At 47.3% G+C, this 19,044-nt stretch overlaps 1 protein-coding gene across 1 annotated transcript in view; it reads right to left on the reverse strand.

The window, feature by feature from the left end:
• Positions 1-1,249: 1,249 nt before the first annotated feature.
• Positions 1,250-19,044, reverse strand: part of LOC135385188 (uncharacterized) — a 45,329-nt gene continuing 27,534 nt past the window's right edge. The window contains exons 5-13 of the mRNA XM_064614384.1: positions 18,041-18,147; positions 12,916-13,554; positions 11,894-12,134; positions 11,371-11,542; positions 9,326-9,456; positions 8,942-9,065; positions 2,552-2,728; positions 1,998-2,117; positions 1,250-1,521 (exon numbers count right to left, since the gene is read on the reverse strand). Of these exons, the coding sequence (XP_064470454.1) occupies positions 1,345-1,521; positions 1,998-2,117; positions 2,552-2,728; positions 8,942-9,065; positions 9,326-9,456; positions 11,371-11,542; positions 11,894-12,134; positions 12,916-13,554; positions 18,041-18,147 (1,888 nt within the window). The 3' untranslated portion in view covers positions 1,250-1,344. The remainder of the gene's footprint in view (positions 1,522-1,997; positions 2,118-2,551; positions 2,729-8,941; positions 9,066-9,325; positions 9,457-11,370; positions 11,543-11,893; positions 12,135-12,915; positions 13,555-18,040; positions 18,148-19,044) is intronic.

A 19,044-nucleotide genomic window follows, 5' to 3' on the forward strand; every position in this document is an offset into this window, starting at 1 on the left:
AGTTGTTGTTGTTCCACCCCCGAATTTTGATACGCAAATGAGCCGAAACCGAAAAAAAGCGCGCCTGAGGAGCGCATCACCCTCGCCGACGAAGGCTTATGCTGGACATGAAAACAGTTTATCTGGCCAGCTGAGCGGCACCTACTCCAATTACCCCCACCTCTCCAAATCACGTGGCCCTCTGACGTGAAATGAGCGCTGTACTCCCCGCGTTCCCGGTGGCCGCGGTTTCGGTTTCGGCTCGGTAGCGTTCCGTGTTTCTTCCATATCCGCAGCCCTGCACACAGAGAGGCCGAGAACATGCGCTAGCCAATCCAACAAGCACCCCCGACCATTCTATGTGAGACAGGAGGCAGACGGCTCAGTATCAACGTCATTCCACTCCACCCCACTTCGGAACAAAGACGTCCCCCGTTCTGGACAATCAGAAAGCAGGAGGATACCATTGTGAGTGCTGGTTGGCTGTGAGCGTGTCATCCGGTTTTCTTTTTAGAGAGTGGTGCAAAACTGCTAGATACTGCCCAGCCACGGTAGATGCAATTACAATTTTGGGTAGTATAAAACAAGCGCAATAGTCATTCAGACACAACTGATGCAACTATCGTTGTCTCAACAGTGCCGTCGCTATTACGTTGGGTGATCAGATCGCCATGAATACCTCGTCAGAGGAAGTGGTAGTTGGGCGTGGGGAGAAGGTCCCACGTTCGATCTGCAGACGCGTTTTCTCCCTTTGCCCAGCTCATTTCATAGCAGCCCGCTTCTATAAACCGTGCTTTCTTTTGTAGCCCTGCTGATTCTTCCTTCTATCCAGGAGAAGCGCAACACTTAGTGTTTCTGTCCTCTGATTGCTGGACCGCTCTAGCTGTTCTAGCTCTCCATATTGTTCTGTCGCAACGCTCTATGGGTGAGGCAATCAAACATAGAGGAGCAAATGACTCGAAAACGTCATCTGCCGTCATTCGTGTTTCTGTCCTCTGACTGTTGAAAACGGAAGGCGCATGCCGTTTCGGCAACACTTACAAACATTTTACAGAACTGTCGTACGCGACTCGTCCTCACCGAAGCAGGATACAGAGCCACATAACTGCACGTGATGCTGCGAACACACATTTGTCCTAACAATCATTGCACACTTGCGTTCATATAGTTACATGCACGTTCGATTTGGTGCCCTCTCACGAAGTAAACACTTCTCGGTTTAAGGGGAACCGTCACAACAAAATATTCCGAAGTTACAACTACACGTTCGTCATTTACAATTTGCTTTATAATTGACGATGAAAGATGCAAGCTTTATAATTGCTTATCGTCGGACTGCATTTGTCCCTATCATCATCGAGTTGGCTAGCAGCGATCCTTGGGACCAAAGCTTCTCCTAGCGAAGGCCTTCATCCAGTGAAGAAAAGCAAACCCGTCGGTGAAGGTTCGATCTCTGCACACGTTGTCCACGTCTGCAAACTCCAGGTCGAACGCTGCCCATCCTGGTACGCGCAGCAGGTTAGACTGCGCAACGTGGCACATCTGTGGCATTAAAGACGGACACCATTAATGTTCGATGAAATTGCAGTGCTCACATATGCAATCTGAAGTGTAGCAAAGGGGGTCATACCAACAATAGTAGTACGCTTATGCGAGATATAGATATCGCACATGCTGAGTATGAACACAGTAAGGTGAGAACGAATACCCAACCGTGCGTGATGACCCAGTGTCATATGTTCCCCTTCAGCGGAGCCTCTCGTGGCTGGTGGCACGAACACCCAGCCTGCCTTTATAAGTTGCACGTCTTGCACGTAGAACAATGAATGAGCTTCGGCAAAACTAACTGAGACATAGAAACTAAGCCACTATTATAGTCCACTATAATTCCCACAAAAATGTCAATACGAGCTACGTTTCGCCTAGCTATTCTTCTGTTGCATTCATGAGGACTACGTGAGGTAATTCAAGATCGACGCCACAACCATCTAGATAATATTACAGGCGTCTTCTGTTACCTTCGAACGAATGGTGATATTCCTGTCGTAGACGAAGACCCAGGAACCTTCGTTATGGACTGTCCACATTTGCACACCTTCAATGTCCTTCCAAGTGTACGTAACATCCGACAGACATCCCTGTACAAAACTAAGCATTTCAGATATCGCTGACCATGTCGAAATACTCTCAATAGCGCATAAAATGATCTGAGACACCTCCAGATCAAGTGGAGGAGTTCGCAGTGTAGGTCGAACGTGAGCAAAAAGAAGTTATACCCGCGCAACAAAGTAGGTTATCCGCTAGTCTTCCTATGAGCAGCCCATGAATTTTGCGTACGGAATATTAGAATCATTTTTATCTTTTTGGTCAAGCATTATGCTCTGTTCGAGTATCATCTAGCTCGTAATTCCTATCCAGCCCGAACCATAATTACAGGCGATGTAATTGTTAAGGTACCCATCATTCTTGTATCTATGTAGCACGTGGGAATGCCGACGCAAATGTTCATTGCCTCGCTTATTTCTGCTGTGCCAGAAATTGAAGAATCGTACTTTCCATTCAGGTGACTTACACGACGAACGCTTTCCAGATGGAATCCTGCGTTGGCCCCGCAGGGGTTATTCTGTATCGACCGAATGGGTCCCAGTTTTGTCGGGGCCTCATAGATCCTCCCGGCGAGCGTGAACGTGAAGAAGAAGCGCACACGATGAGGCAGCTGAATTTGCTGCAGCAACTCAACACCGGCCAACTGTAAACATATATTATGGGAACCATCAAAGGCTGCATAGTCAACAGGCTCATACAGAGAGATAAGGATGAGAACTTATCTAAGGGGAGATAATGATAGTGTCTTTAGAACTCGTTCGTCCCGAGTTTGTCCAGAAATAATGAATACTCGTCACACAAGAATATATAACTTCTCACTTGGTAGCGTATGCATACGCCATATCGTAACGACAACGATGCGTGTCAAGCAAGGCCATTCTGCCTTATTCAACCATTGTCATATTGACGCTGTGCTGCTCACATATTGTGCGTGTGCTTGTGTGACCACCATACTCCATACGCGGAGGCTAAGGCACTCTCCACTACTACGGCGTTCGACATAGAAACACATATTTTGGACCATGCGCTACTGCGTCACGGGACTTCCAGGGAAATTAATCGACACTGGTGCTGCGTTCTTGATCACTGTTGCTTTCGAGCTCCTGAAAGCTTGCCAAACAAAGTGTCTGCCCAAGCAGAAATTGCCGCCTGCCAACCATAGGTCAGCGGTCGTTGATTTGTCGCCAAACGACTTAGTCGACATTTCACCCTGGACCGACGTCGGTCTAATGTCGCTGACGGGGAAGGCCGGCAAGCGGGGTTGGACGAAGAACGTTGTGTGACGTGTTGCGGGCGTGCTATTGATAACTCGGCAAGGCGGGCCAATGTCGGCCCTGCACTGAAATCAAGCTCGAAAACAACGCAGCCGCTGATGGAAACAGAAAGAAAGAAAATACTTTGTAACTCTACAAACTCAACGTATCCGAGTCTATCTCTTCCGCTTGCAAAATTGTTTTGAGACGAGATGAAGATTAACTTCCGATTGCCCTCGCTAGCTCAGTCAGTAGCGTGCTGGCTTGATGAGCTCAACATGGCGTGTTCAACACCAGCCGAGGAGGGTAAGAATGCGTGGCTTCCAGCACCCTGTGTCTGTGTTTTCGGGTGTAAGTTAAAGAACCTCAGGTGGATGAAATTACTTGGAGTCCTACCCCGCGGCACGTGTAGCATGTTGCTGCAAAAGTGTAGACTAACTAACCTTACCGTGTGAATCCACTCCCAGTCAAAGGGACTGAAAAGTGAATATAAATCTATCGAAACTTTATGTTCAGCGAAAAGCTTGAACCTTCAAAAGTTAAAATATCAAAGAACTCCGCTGAAATCGCTGTAGTTTTTCTGTAATCGAATTTTCCATAATTGCATGTCCAGGGACCTAGTAGGAAACCGAGCAGTCTGTCAACAATTGCATGACCCCGTGCCATCTGTCGAGGACGCATGTAATACGCGTGCTTCCGGTCGCTAATCCACGAAAACGAAAATGGCAGTGGGCATTTGTGACCACTTTTTACGCCGAGAATGTCGAGCCCCTTGAACATGAATGCGCTGGAATTCCGCATTCGAGAACTGTCGCTCACAGAACTTCTGTTCGTGCGTTAGCGTACTGGAAAGTATGTGCCACTGGTGTGTGCTTCGCAGTAGAAGATTCCTCGTCCAGAGATTAACCGGAGTCACATTCGTCTTCACCAGTAGCTCATCGTGCCGTGAACATCGACTACTTTGTGAAATTTCCATGTATCATCGAGAAGCACTTGAGTAAGCCGAAACAAGCGCTGTTTTTTTCGTCGTGCAGGTGTTCATGTGTGAACTGCAAACCGACGGATACCACGGTTTTTGCTGCCAAAAGGTAGAGAATGCGTGTGGAAAGCGGACAGACAATTGCATCACAACTAACGAATATTTCGAAATACTGTGCCTGGGCACCGAAGTGCTGCAAGTGTCCTTCACATACATCCGAGAAACTGAAGAGCACTACTACATACCCGGCAGCGCCGTGTGGTCTTTACGCGCTACTTGAAAGGCAAACTGGACGGAAAATCCTTATTTCTGCAGGAAATTCCGTTATATCACCTGTCGGCCATTCACAAGAAGGATATGGGGTGCTCCGAGAAGATACAATAGAAAGTACTCTACTGGATCTCGGTCGGCGTCGTGCATGCTATTTGGGATGCTTTCCCATCAGTCGCAGACTTATAGATATGTTGATGTCAGCAAATTTTCATTTCTTGCTTGCTGTAAGTTTTTCTCGTTGCTTTTTCTTTGCTGTCACAGCATAATTATTAGTTTGTTCCTGGAGGGTTAAGTAACCTGGGGGCTAAGTGATCCTGTGGGTTAAGTAATCTGTATTTGTAGGTTATACTACTAATGTCTTGTATATATGAGCAGTAAATAAGATAATTTTCATCAGTGTCACTCAGCTAAACTGTGTTCATAGCCTTTCAATATACTTCTTATTGACCATGTTTCCAAATGCCAATTAATATTTGAACCAAGATTGGAATTTAACGCTTGATTAACTCTGTTTTACTAAAAGGAGTACTTGTAACTGATTCATTATCACGTCACCAACCAAAATTTGTAAAGAAGGACCTGATGGCTGACTTCAAGTATTATCAACCGGATCTGGGTACAAACTCAACCATGCAGCATTGGTGTGCATAATAGTCAAAAATGGTGAAATAATTTAGTGGATAAGTTCTCTGTTACTGTAATTGAGATGTACTTTTGTAAAGTACTTTTGACAGCCCCGCAAACTGAAACTGGCTTCAGTGTACACGACAAATGCGTCGTAAGATTTAATTGAAATATAATATAAGAACAGAAGCGACATTTTGTCACACCTCAAACTATATCTTTCTTTTTTATTGTCCAGAGATTTAGGAAACAGAGTAGGACTTCTTGCCCTCTGATGTTTTGACGTACTTGATAGAGTTGTAAAGCCTGCAACAAAATAAACAAGAGAAGTATAAACAGTTTTGTCTTTCCCTTTTGAATTTAGCAAGCAAGATATATTTCACCATGTGTGCACCTTTGTATTCTGTTATTCATGAGAAAATTACAGGAACAATAATGCTGCAGATAGATCCAACAATGACCTGTCATCTTCATGAAGATGAGAATTTTTCTTCACGTGTGCTAAGCAAGACAAAAAAAAGTACAATGAAGGCTGTACAAAAACAGAAAATCTCTGTCGACTAAAATCTTATATATGTAGATGCTACCACATCATGTAGTTTCCGTCGAAAAGTAGGACTAGGCAAGGTTGTTTGGTAGTTGTTGGTAAGTTGTCGGCATGTTGATGTGCTATACCGTTATAGCACATCAATATAGATGAGAGGCAAACACAGTAGACAGCGTGATGGCTGCAAACTCTCAATTCAAGATTTATTCAACAGAACAAGAGACTGAAAGCATATGTAGAAAAAGCATAAGCAGTGCCCATGCAACGCAGGACCACCTTAATCTAGGAGAAGGTAGGATTGAGAGAGGAATAAAGAGAAATGACCGTTGTGTTCGAGATAGGTGAACTCTGCAAATTTAGGACCAATATGATGTAGTCTTGTGTGGCTCACTGCAGCTGTGACACGCTTTGAACAATTCCAGTACAGGGGCTTCAAATACAATGAACTTTCGCTCCTTCAGTTGGCATTCAAGTGCAGAGGATGCATCTGTAGAAAATTAATTAACGTTCCCTAGTCATAACTGTACCTCAACAGGAAGTAGTCCTCTACCCTTTAAAGACGCTAGTATTTCTCATCGGTTTCTTCTCCTGCTGTTGGTGTCATACTAATGTTCTGCACCTGCCCAAAGACGCCAAAAACGTCACGAAGTCTGCAACACGTAACAGATCTAGTGATTCTATCTGTGGACTTTGCATACCTGATTTCAGATATTTCTGTCATGTCAACTTGGGTGCCTGGATCACACACACGAAGCAGTCTGGCGCCACTTCAACACTGAAAGGCCCCTAAAAACCAAATTTGTTGATGTTGACAATGCTCAGTACGGGACAAGTAGGACAACATAAGTTAAATGGAAATGCTATATTATAATTTATACATGCATGACACCTGCACATACCTAAGAGGTTGTGTTGAACTCGTCACCTCGATGAAGCAAAATCACTGGTTACTGAATGGCAGCTTGCTTCGTACGTCTTCGCAATTCGCCTTCTACGATCATCTTCGTAGTCATCGGCAGCAAAATAAGCTCAGCACACACGACACGACTGCTGTATCTAATAGCAGAGTGCTTAGAACCACATTCGTTTTCGTGAACTCTCCTGTGGAATCTTGTGGTAGGAAACGCCCGTCGTCGGAGATAAACGAAGATGATTTTTGCATCCCCGAACACCAAAACTACGCCAGTCGGTCTCTCGAATACATGACACAGCAGCCACAGACATATAATTCACTTCCATTTTCTGCTTCGCGCGACCAGCATGACCACCCAAGACGTAGACAATAAACCACAATAAACGCCTAGCAGATGGCGTTGCGGATCGTAGCTCGTAGCTGGTAGCGGCGGGAGCGGCGGAGTAGCTGAATGCTTTATTAACGCTTTATTAATGTAGAAACTATGAAAGTGAGTGTCATTTTTAAAATGGCGTTTAGCTGTGAGATAGTGTGCGTCAACTTTGTTCTCTACAAAATTAACTCTCACGTGGTAAGGGTTGACCAATCTCTGGGAGTCCTGGACCCGAAACCCAAGTTGCTCTTTTTCGCCATTCGTTGGCAGCACCGTTCATGTTCCGGCAATCTTCAAAATATTTATACGTAAAAAAATATGCCGAATTGAGAGGTAATGCTTTCTGTGTGTTATCAAACAATGATGTTGACGATAGTGGGCAAAAATATGGGGGTTATTTTTCACTTTTCAGTCCCTTTAATAGCAACGGTGACAGCGAAAGAGTGTATTTTATACAATTCAGTAAAGTTCACGTGCATCGGTTTGTGCCTCTATGGCCGTGTACTCTTCCAACACACACGCTCACCACATATAATAATAAAACAACATTGAGGGCATAAAATAAGGCATCTGAAGCTGCATGATACTGTACTGCTATGGGGCTATAGTACTACATAACCATTGGTCGTGCTCGTTATTACAACTGTCCCATCGTTGTCCTATCGTTGCTGTTAGTCCGTGGGGTGTTGTCTGACCGACTAATGTTCGACTACTACCCCGACTTGGTTCTATACTGGCCCTGTGTTGACCCAATGTCCTATAGGTCGGTCTACTACATTGGCCCATGGTCGTTTGTATTAAGTCAGTCCGGGTTAGGTCAATGTCAATCCCCAAGCTTGGCCCAGCAATGTGTTTTTTTTGTTTGTTTTTTGTGCAAGCACGGCCCAACAACGTTGAGGTCGGAAGCAAGGTACGTTGCCCCGGCATTTTGCTGACGATGTGACCACACGATGTGACCTTTGGGTAACCACAACCGCAGGCCACCAGCAGTCCCAGAGCGCGCCTAAACCGTGCTTTCTCCGACATGCTATGTTGACTCCTATACCAAATGGGACACTGTTCTATCGGCCATCATGCACGCTTACAATACGTCACGACGCCACGTCGTTCAGTCGCTTTTGTCTGCTGTTTGCTAAGTCAAGTGACAAAACCTTGGATACACTGTTTCCGTACCATGAACGACGGCTACGGTCATGACTACGTCACCGAACTGATGACCTGTGCTGAAGATAGTAGCCAACTCGCGCGCACGTATACATTGTTGGCCCAACAGGACCAAAGGATTCATCACGACGCTACCCACAAGAGTACCGCCCAGGCGACCTTATCTGGTTCTGGACACCGGATCGTAAGGTTGGCCTTTCAGAAAAGCTTATGCTCCTCTACTCTGGTCCATGTGAAGTCCTTCGATAGTCAACGTCGGTAAACTATGTCTTTAAGGGCCCTAACCCAACATCACCCCAAACTCGGTCGTCTTCCAGAGAGGACATTGTGCACGCCATACAACCGTTCACCTCATTGTTCAGAATGATTAATACCTCTACAAGGGATATTATTACATGTAGGCGATGAAGCGGATGACGGAGCTTGTGCTCAAAGCCCAAATAGCCTTGAAGAGAGAGAAATGTGCTCAAAAATAAAGTTTCTGTTTCTCCTACGCTTATCAATATTATCATCCACGGAGATCGGTTTGCGAAGTACCATACCATCTATATCACGACGGATCAGCAAGATATTTTTAAGCACGGTGAAGAAAAGAGCAATCCATAATTTACACGATGTGTTGTGTCAAGGCGAACGCTTTGTGTAGAGCACTCAGATCTACAGGGTTTATGAAAAGCAACATGAAAACATCTAAAGGTTCTCCGTCACAATTTACCTCTGAATTACTTACAATGGAAGGTTTCTTTGAGTCGTAACTCCGCTCCCATGCATTGGACCCGGTCATTCTGCAGTTCGGACCACCGTCTCTCTCAGTGTAATGAGTCCTGACAATGAGCACGTCAACTTGAGCTCGACTGGGAGAAAGAACAACACATTATGCACAAGCTTAAAGCATGACTCACACGTCCATGCAGCATTACGCAGAGTTATGTTTCGAAATACCCGATTCCCCGTTCCCTTAGAAGGAAGATAGCTTGTGGAGATTTAAAAAAAACCTGCTCAATTATTCAAGCAGATGATCCGGAGTAAACATGATACCTTTTAGCCTAACAGTTTCCCATCACATCGTAATACAACTCGTACACGTAGTACTTTCGTAATTGTTCTAACGTACGTCAACAACCGGTTAAGCCTCCAGGTGTAGTCCGAGTCTGGTCCTGCGTCACCTCGATATGGTGAACTGACCGCAACGAAGATGTAACTGGAAGTTCCTCCGCCGTTACGATGTTGTAGTTCTTTCAATGTCTGCGAATGATCATAAGACAGATGACTGATTTGCGATACCACTGCTTCCACGTTCTTTTTCAACGTGGGCTGACACAACACCTATGAGACGGGTACGACTAAAGCATAAATGGGCTTGATAAATCATAACGCCTTCGAGTACACTACCACCAGCACTATAGCAGTGCTTCAGTGCCTTTGTGCACATGGTACTTTTGCGCGTCATCTGTAAACTACATAAAAAATGCAGCATGAAACCGTCATCGCATCATAACGCATAATGATCTGAAATGTCAGAACGACCTGAAGGACTCACTGACTTCTTGTCACCTGCTATCTTTCAGGTGGCATCATGCACCGTTGAACAACGGCAGCAAGCTGTGGTCGAATATTTCACGTGTTTTTGTTTTAAATGCGATAGCATCTTTGACGCACTTTTGGGCTACGATGAAGCCGTCGCGTCAGTGCAGAGGGGCCCTCTCCTTCTCGCGATGTGCAATATCCCTCTCCTTTATTTCTTTATCGCGCCTCGGCTGAGAAAGAAACGTTTCCACGGGCAAGAATTTACCAGATCGGAAGATCTTTACGATAGTGGCTCCTAAAACATGATAAGCCAAACACCCGATTCCTTTCAAGTGACTCACATATAGGTGCGTTCCTAAACCTACTGCCGAGTATGGTAGATCACGTGACAGGGTTGTACCGCGTCATCCTGGAGTAGACAGCCGGTCGAGTAGGTTTGAGAACGAATGTTGCAGTTAAGTGCGTTCCTAAACCTACTCACTTTCGTACTATTTGTTACACCCAGCTCAAAGGCATTCCCACAGTACGTTTGCCCAGTTTCATTCCCAAGTTCCCGGAAAAAGAGGACACGTAACCTGCGTGATGTCACTACTGGTCTTACTCATCCCTGCCGACCTTGGTAAGGTGAGTTGTCAGAGTTAGCTTCCTGGTTTACCCGACCTGGTTTTGAAACGCTTTTTTGTGATGTCATTGGGTAACTCGAACCGGTTTTGAAACGGCGCTTGGAGTACAATGCTACTCCGGAGTTAACTTCAGTAGGTTCAGGAACGCACCAGAGGTTGTGGGTCTTTGCTTTGACAGCTTCCTTTGTCGTATCGGTCTTCCTGTATTGTTGACATTTCTTGTATTGTTTTCGTAGAACACTTGCGATCTGTTGAAACTTCCTAGTGTCTGCAATGCGCGTTTCGTGTAATGCTGCCGTCAATGTTGTCCGACACCACGGTTACAGCGTAGACTACGTGCCGCGGAGCATTCGTGCATCGCAAGAATTGAGGACCACCCAGACGAAGAGGAATCGTCCGAGTTATCGTGCACAGTGACACACACGCGTCAACGTTGTTCTTCCATGGCCTTAGGAATAGGTAGGAGCTTTTAGCAGATCGGACGCTTTACGATAACGCTTCCCAAAATATGATACGCCTGATTCGATTGATGTGGCTGACATCGCCTTGCTGATCTTTGATTTGATAGCTTCCTTTATGTTTAGTAGAGTGTTGCGGATCTGCTAAAACTCCCAAAAGCGTGCTTCTTTCGCATCGAAAATGGAGTCGTCGTCCTTCGTCTGCTCTGATGCTATCACATTGCATACTCGTTTGGAGCACGCCAAAGAGTACAGTCTCTTTTTTTCTTTTTTAGGGAGTGCTCGGTTTATAATACGAATTCATTGCACGTTCAGCTGACAGGTTGTTGCATGCAACTCTGCATTCCTGGCCATTCGCGCATTATTCAAGTCGCACGTGTTATCGATTAGAGGAACACGAAGAATTCCAGTTACAAGGGCAATCCAACATCTCTGTAAAAGGATATGTTCACACGGAGAACTCTACGCGAAACCGGCTGGGTGACACTATTTGCTATAAAGAAAGTATGTTCAATTACAGATGTCCGACAAGGATACTTTACCAGACTTACCATCAGCAAGAGAACTATGAACCGAATACTTTCCGCATGCGAGACTGGGGAGTCTTCGTCACTCAGAGGCAAGTCCAGAATGCCATGGTGCCTGATCCTCAAGTTCCAAAGACGCTTAAATGAAGCTTCACCCACGGTTGAGTTCAGCTTCTCGTAGCATGGTTCGACGTCTCTGAAACGATGTTTAATGCGCTTGTTTTGGATTGATGGCGACACGGTGACAGACACGGTGTTTTACGCTTCATTGCGCTGTCGTCTGCAAGCTATGAGAACACCAACTGACTCAGGAAGAGGTTTTTCGCAGTAGCTTCCAGAAGGGGACACCTCTTTACTGATGACCTTCTGACCTAACTGGCGGCACAGTCTCATGCCCGCACCGCCTAGTGCATGCCTGGGGTGGGGTGCGGGGGGGGGCGGTGCCCCCCTGACCCCCAATATGTGAAACCCAAAGTGACCTAACCTCACTGAAGTCGGGTGAGCCCCTTCTGGAAACTACTACAAAAAACCAATCCCACTGACTCACCTGTACGTAATGGACACTCCATAAGAAGTCAGTGTTGACGCGTTCGCCACATCCAGGAAGCGCCTGAACGGATCAGGAGGTGCTACGTTTCGTGAAGAAATGAAGTTATGTCTTCCATCCATTGTGACTGAATCATAGAAGGTAAAAGAACAAACACCGTCCTTCGGAAATACTGTTCGGACTGTTGAATATCTACCAATCGTGCACACGAGGGTAGTCGATGATGGTACAGGGCCTACAGCTGAAAGAGGCATTTTGTAAGACATATGTTAAAGGGACGGTCGCATCCGGAAACTCGCATATGAAACCGATACCACTATCGTCCAACAATCGTCCGTCGTCGGCATCGTCCGACAATCTATCCGGCAAATGTTTTCGTCCGAAAGGTGCTCAGATATTAAATAAACGAATTTTAAAGATCAGCGCTTCATCCGCGGCCGTAGAAGCCCCGGCGAACTGACGTCACTCCCTAAGCGGAGAGTGAGAGGGCGGAGATCAGAGGAGGAAAGGCGCCGTCCAGACGCCCCGTAAAGGCGCAGATATAGTCCGACATAACTGTGGTGCAGTCACGCTGCAGTCAGAGCGACTTTGCGCATGCGCAACGGTCGCAGGCCGCTGCTGACGCGCGTCTGACCATAAACGCATATTTCCCGGATCGCTTTGCTCGGCGTGTGTGACTTTGGAAAAACGTTGGACTGTATCTGCGCCCAAACTCAGTGAGATGTCTGCACGGTCGCGGCATTCCTTCTCTCAAGATCGCGCCTTCATGGTTCTTAGGGAGTGGAGTTTCCTCGTGTTTTTTTTTTTTTTTCGGAGAGAGAATTCCGGAACACTTTCGCTCTTGTCGTGTATTCCGTCGAATAACCGTAAAACTACGTCACTATGTCACATAGGATTTTCGATACGTGATCAGTGTCCCAGAACGAATAAAATGACTTTCGAAATGAGTATGGAAATCGACTGGAATGAATGCGATCGTCCCTTTAGTACGGCCCTGAGAAATAGATGAACCCGAAACCTACCAGTTGTAGCTTCTGGAGGGTGAGTTACTTCTGTCAGTGTCGTCAAAGCAGTTACTTCCGAAGATGTCCTGACCGATGAACTAGAATACACCCCAACAGAAAGACTGGAGGAGGAGCTGTTCAGACTCGAAGCTGTGATGGTTGTGTCGTTATCAACCCCGCGGAGCTCTTGCGCCGTGGTGCACGGTACACTCAGTCCTGTAGCACTGTTCGTACTCTGCGATGCCCCTGTGTATGTATTGAGCGGTTTCGCTGGCCCTGAACTCCTTTTCTTCAGATGTTTCCTCCTGCCCTTCCTCCTTGTAGTTAGACGCGTTGTGCTAGAAGAGTTCTCGCTGGGCGTAGTTTCAGGCGCGTATTCTGTGAATTTCGTAGAGTTCTCAATGATAATGGATGGTCTTGTTTCAGTCTCATATTCTGTGAATTTTTGGGGATCTCCAATAGCCATTGATGGCCTCGTTTCAGTGGCGAGATTTGTAAAGAATCCTGTAACAGTAATACTGCTGTCCTCATCTATAATGTGATGAGTCGCTCTGGATGCCATTGTTGTTTCTGGGGTGTCAATGTTAACCTCAGCGAAAGGCTCCTTATCTCCAGCTGCTTCCAGGGAAGGTCGCCCTGCAAATTGGCTACTGGAGGCTGAAACGAAGATGTATTAATTTTGGCATTCGCGCTTAACATAAACAAGAAGCAGCGTAATTGGACTATACGCGAATAGGATAGGCTGATATGGTGTCGTTATTTCAATACTTCCTCCGAATATCTTGCTTCACAGTAGCAAACTCTTACGGCCAACAAGACCCTGTCAACCGTACGATTTAGAGACATGTACTATGACGCCGCTTCCCAGGTTTTGTAACGCTCACCGGATGAATTTATTGACCTCCGGGACACATTATTATAGGATAAACGCCTGTAAACTGTTTAAAGACAGGAAAGCCGCGAACACTGTCACACACGCGTTACATGTCATGCCGCAATCTTGCATTGTCTCTCACTCTTTCCCCAGTCTCTTCCTCGGGTCTTTCTCTCCGCCGCCTCGCTGGCGCCCCATCGTTCTGTACAGGAAAAGCGCCCTTACAGGCGCCCAACCCTAAGCGGCGACCGCTCGAATAAACTGCAACTTTCGCTACATTCGCCCACCCCAAAGCGGGACACGGTTCCGAAAGCGTTCCGTAATCCGCCTACAAATAGAACCACACACTCAAAAGTTGCACAGCAGTCACACCTGGGCACATTTGTCAGCGCGACAATTGTGAATGACTACAAGGGATGTCCAGCTTCCTCTTCAACCTCTGCCGTCCGAAGCGTTGCGCGTTTCAGCCGGCTGATATGTTGAACTGACTGCTTGCCATCACGTTCAGCCACTTCATAGAGGTTGTGTCCACGTTGTTCAATGACCTGGGCAGGTCCTCTCCGCCTTGGTGCAAACTTTCCAACAATGCGCTCTCTAGCATCTGACAGAGTCATCGTCTGTATCCAGACTAATTCCCCAGGTTCGTAGGTTACTTCCTGTCGTGACTTGTCATAGTTCTTCTTTTAGCGAGTACTTGCTTGATTCTGACTTTCACTCGCCCTTTTCCAAAGGAGTCGGAAGTGCTGAAGTCGTTCCTCAACAGCTGGCACCTCTGAAGTATCTTCACTTTGTAACTGTGAGGCCAAGGGCGTCCGACGCGCCGTCCGTACTGAAGTTCCATGGCTGTATACCCGACTGACTCGTTCAGCGAAGTGTTGACAGCGTAACAGAGTGCCGGCAACTTCGTGTCTTTGTGCTTTTCTTCTAGGTACGCCATCAAATATGACTTCACGTTGCGGTTTGTTTGCTCCACGGGATTGCAGTGTGGGCTGTATGCAGGGGAATGCCGAAGCTCTATTCCCCGTAGCTCTAGGAGCTCTCCAAATTTCTTTGCCCGAAACTGTGGGCCGTTGTCTGTGATAATGATCCTTGGAGCCCCTATGTCGTAGAAAAGACAACTTAGTCGTTCCACAAGCTTTTCCACGGTAGCTTCCGACAATGCGGTAGCCCACAAAAACTTCGTGAAAGTGTCCTGAATCGTAGAATCCATCTTCTTCTTCCCGCTGTCAACGGGTATGGTCCCATGAGGTCCACACATAGTCGATAGTTCGGCCCATTAGGTTCTTGGATAGCCATTACGCCAGCAGGCTTGGTGTTTGTTGCTTTTGTTGTCTGGCATATTACACAGGGTGTTACATAATCTCTCACCATGCCTCGTAATCCAGGCCAGGTGAACCCTTCGGATACCCGGTGGTACGTGCGTTTGATACTGCCGTGTCCCGCTCTTTCAGCATCATGGCATTCGCGAAGGACTTCGCGTATGCGTACTTCTGGGACCATCAGACGCATATGACTACCACCATCGTTTTCTATCGACTGATACCAGAGGGTCCCGAGCTTCTGACATTGTTCAGAATGTGGCTGGCGATATTCCGCGATCCAAGGGCTATTTTCTTGATCCAGAGCCCATTCGGCACTGACATCAAGGGAGTTCACTCTTAGGATGGCTTCGTTGGAGCTTTCCATTTCAGAGTCCCACTCACTACGGTTGTCTTCACCGTTGTCAACCAAAGGTGAGACTAGGTGACCTGTAGGGTGGCGTGACAAAGCGTCCGCACAGCAGTTGTCACTTCCCCTGATCTTCTCCATAGTGTAGTCGTACTCCTGTAAGGTGAGTGCCCACCGAGACAGGCGTGCCGATTTGCATTTGTTGTTCTGCAGCCAAAGTAATGCACTACAGTCCGTACGGACTGTAAACTGTCGTCCATAGTGGAGGACGCGGAAGGTTTCTGCGGTAGATGCGTATCGGTGGGCCCTCGGGCATGCGCAACTTGCACTGGTCTCTAGGATCTCCCGTCTTCCCAATCCTGTCCGAAAATACACTTGGGAATCTGTCCACCCATTTTGATGCAACGCTGTCACCAACGAGGTTGTTAACGTACATCATATCATCCGTCTGAGCAAACGACGTCACTTGATCCCGCTGGTCCGTCAGCAGACGGTGGCGTACCAAAAATGACGCTCCCAGTACAAAATCTGTAGCTTGTACCGGTACAACCTGGAAGGGTATCCACTCTGTTTGATCTCTCCATGTGACCTCGATGTCTAATCCACCAATAGTAGTGAGGTTACTGTTGTCATGTTGGCACAGTTCGAGTCGTCCAATGCTGCCCTTATACGAGTGTTGACCTTTCCGCTGGCATTCTGCAAAAACTGTGAGGATACGAGGTTCTAACAGAGCACGTGCCACTTTCTCCCCGACTGTCAGATCTATCACTGGCCGGTGGTGTAGGTCGTTCATGGGCAACCTGTCCGGTCTTGTGTTGATGTCATAAAGTCCAGACAGTTCGCTCACAGATGTTGACACCTCACAGGTGAGGCCGCACAGGTAGAGTTGGGAGCTCACTTCTTCCGGGTTCCCCACGCCCGTTCTCTGGAAAGCTTGCGTTTCAGACACCAACACACACGTCACTCGCTGTTCCGGGAGAGGTTCACTGTCACGCGGGCTAGGCGGTTGTGGACAGCGGTTTATGAGATGCCCCACCTCACCGCACCGGAAGCAACTTCGTTTGTCCTTCTGGCTTGTCGCTAGTCTTGGCTTCTGGCTTGTTGAACCCTCTTTGGCAATCTCTGACCTGTCCTTGTCAGCCTGGTCATCAGCCTTTTCTGCCGCTGCCCTTCTTTCCCTCTTGGGTGTCTTCTCCTGTCCGGGTAGTAGGCTACCCATTGTTTTCTGGCGATGGGTCACATCATCTAAGGCATCAAAATAACGGTTCAACACCTGAGTCAGCTGGGCTGGCAATCCCTCATAAATAGTAGTTAGGAACTGCGGCGACGAATCTCGAAATCCTGCTCGATGTACCAGTGCACGGATGCGGTCTGCATAGTCCGCAGGGCGTTCATTGCTTGCCATTACAACGCGGGACAGAGCCAGCTGTGCTTCTCGAATTCCACGAGTAGACGTGAAGCGCTCAACAAACTTTTGACGCCATGTCTCCCAGTCACGGAATGTTCGAGCCGCCATCTGTCCCCACTCAAAGGCACGTCCTACAAGACGCTTGTGCAGTGCTACAATTGTTGCTCTGTCGGACACGCCGTAGGTTTCTATCTCGTCTTCTACACGACGTAGGAATAACAAAGCGTCGTCGTTCTTGCCGTTGAACTTGAGACCCTCCAAGAAGTCTCGTGGCACTTCCAAATTGTCATTATCTCCCTGTCTTGAGGACTCACTTGAACGCCAAGGCTCATCGTTGCTCTCCCACCTTGTCCACGGCTGCGTCCGGCGTTAACCAGGGTTCAGATGGTATCGAGCACCAAGCAGTGATTCTCTCTCCGGAGTTCCATTCAAGCTAGATTGCCCGTCCACCTGGGCAGCGAAAGGGACTCCCGTAGCAACCACTCTTGCGTGCACGTCACTCGACACGCGGGGATATCCAACACCCCTTCTGTCGGCGTTTGCCGCCGCGCCGCCGAGATTCTCTACCTGAACCGTATCGCATTGCACAGACGCGTCAACGCACGGGACTTTGGACTGTCGGCCGCCGTTTCGACATTCTTGGGCGACAATTTTGTCCAATATCTGTGCTAGAGCGTCTATCTTCTGGCTCACCTTGGTTTCGAGCGTAGCCATGCTTGCACGAAGCTCAGCGCTGTCGCCTTCACGAGCGTTCGCCTCATCGGAGACCTTCCTTTTGTTCTTCGGCATGACCGTCTTGTTGTGTCGCTGATCACGGCTTCTTCAGACGTCGGCCCGTTAGCTCAACTGTAACGCTCACCGGATGAATTTATTGACCTCCGGGATACGTTATTATATGATAAACGCCTGTAAACAGTTTAAATACAGAAAAGCCGCGAACACCGTCACACACGCGTTACATGTCATGCCGCCATCTTGCATTGTCTCTCACTCTTTCCCCAGTCTCTTCCCTCAGGTCTTTCTCTCCGCCGCCTCGCTGGCGCCCCATCGTTCTGTATAGGAAAAGCGCCCTTACAGGCGCCCACCCCTAAGCGGCGACCGCTCGAATAAACTGCAACTTTCGCTACAGTTTGGCGACTCGTTATCACGGGCTTATCTACTCACTATATGTTATCATCAGAATCCCTACGTACGTATCACATGATGGCCGAACAAGAGGGTTACAGAAATAACGGTTAAGGCGCATAAAATCCAGACGCAGAACATGCACTTCCGGGACTTGCTGGACCGCAACCTGGAACTGAGATGATATCAAAGAATTACTTTATATCTGCAGTACTGTACCGACCCTGCACAGCACAGATTTAAAAGGTTTTTGTTGCAAATTCGGGTACACTACAATTTGTGAGATCAGAAACATGCAGGAAGAAAGCTATATTTTACGAAACATATTGTACGCAATTTGAGAGCACTGTGGTATCTTTGCCTGTAAATGGAAAAGCCTCAGGACGAGAGCCGTCGATATTTCGAACAGAAACTGTTGTTCTTCTGGGCACCGTCCTCATCATTGCGATGCTGTTTAAAGGGTTAGGGACGCCGTGCAAAAAAGGTTAGGGATGACATGTCCAGCTATAATACACATCAGCTCTTTAACATGCCACCCCTTTTAACCCTTTAAGTACTGTGTCAACGATGAGGACTGTGCCCAGAAGAACAAGAGAGTTTCTTCCCTAAATATTTCCTGACCGGTTTGCAGCGTTTGCTTCCTTTTTATGCGCGACTGGAGCAGCAAGCCCATGCAATGATAAAGTACTACTAGTAGAAGTCGGGTGTCTTGTGCATTCTCTTTCTTTGTCTCTGTTTCGCTGATCAACTATTAAAATGTCGTAGTAAGCTCCAAGACCGCCTATACTCCAAGAAGTACGGGCACTTTCGGGGATTTTAGTCTTTTACGAACTTAGTGCACTGGCCACAGCCATTAGACGCTGTGCGAACTAAATGCACTGACAGAGTTTAGGGACTATTTGCAGTGTCGGGGAATAAAATGAGGGGTAATTGAAGTCTAGGATATAAAAACCATATTGTTTCCCAATTTATTTCTTCTTTCCTTAGAGCATGCTCTGTATGCAAATCCACTGCCCGGGTAGTTTAGGATGAAGGGCTGCATAGGAAACAAGGAGTACGTGCGTGGGGAAAA

This window comes from Ornithodoros turicata, chromosome 2 (assembly GCF_037126465.1).
Source record: "Ornithodoros turicata isolate Travis chromosome 2, ASM3712646v1, whole genome shotgun sequence".
NCBI classification, from domain to species: Eukaryota; Metazoa; Arthropoda; class Arachnida; order Ixodida; family Argasidae; genus Ornithodoros; species Ornithodoros turicata.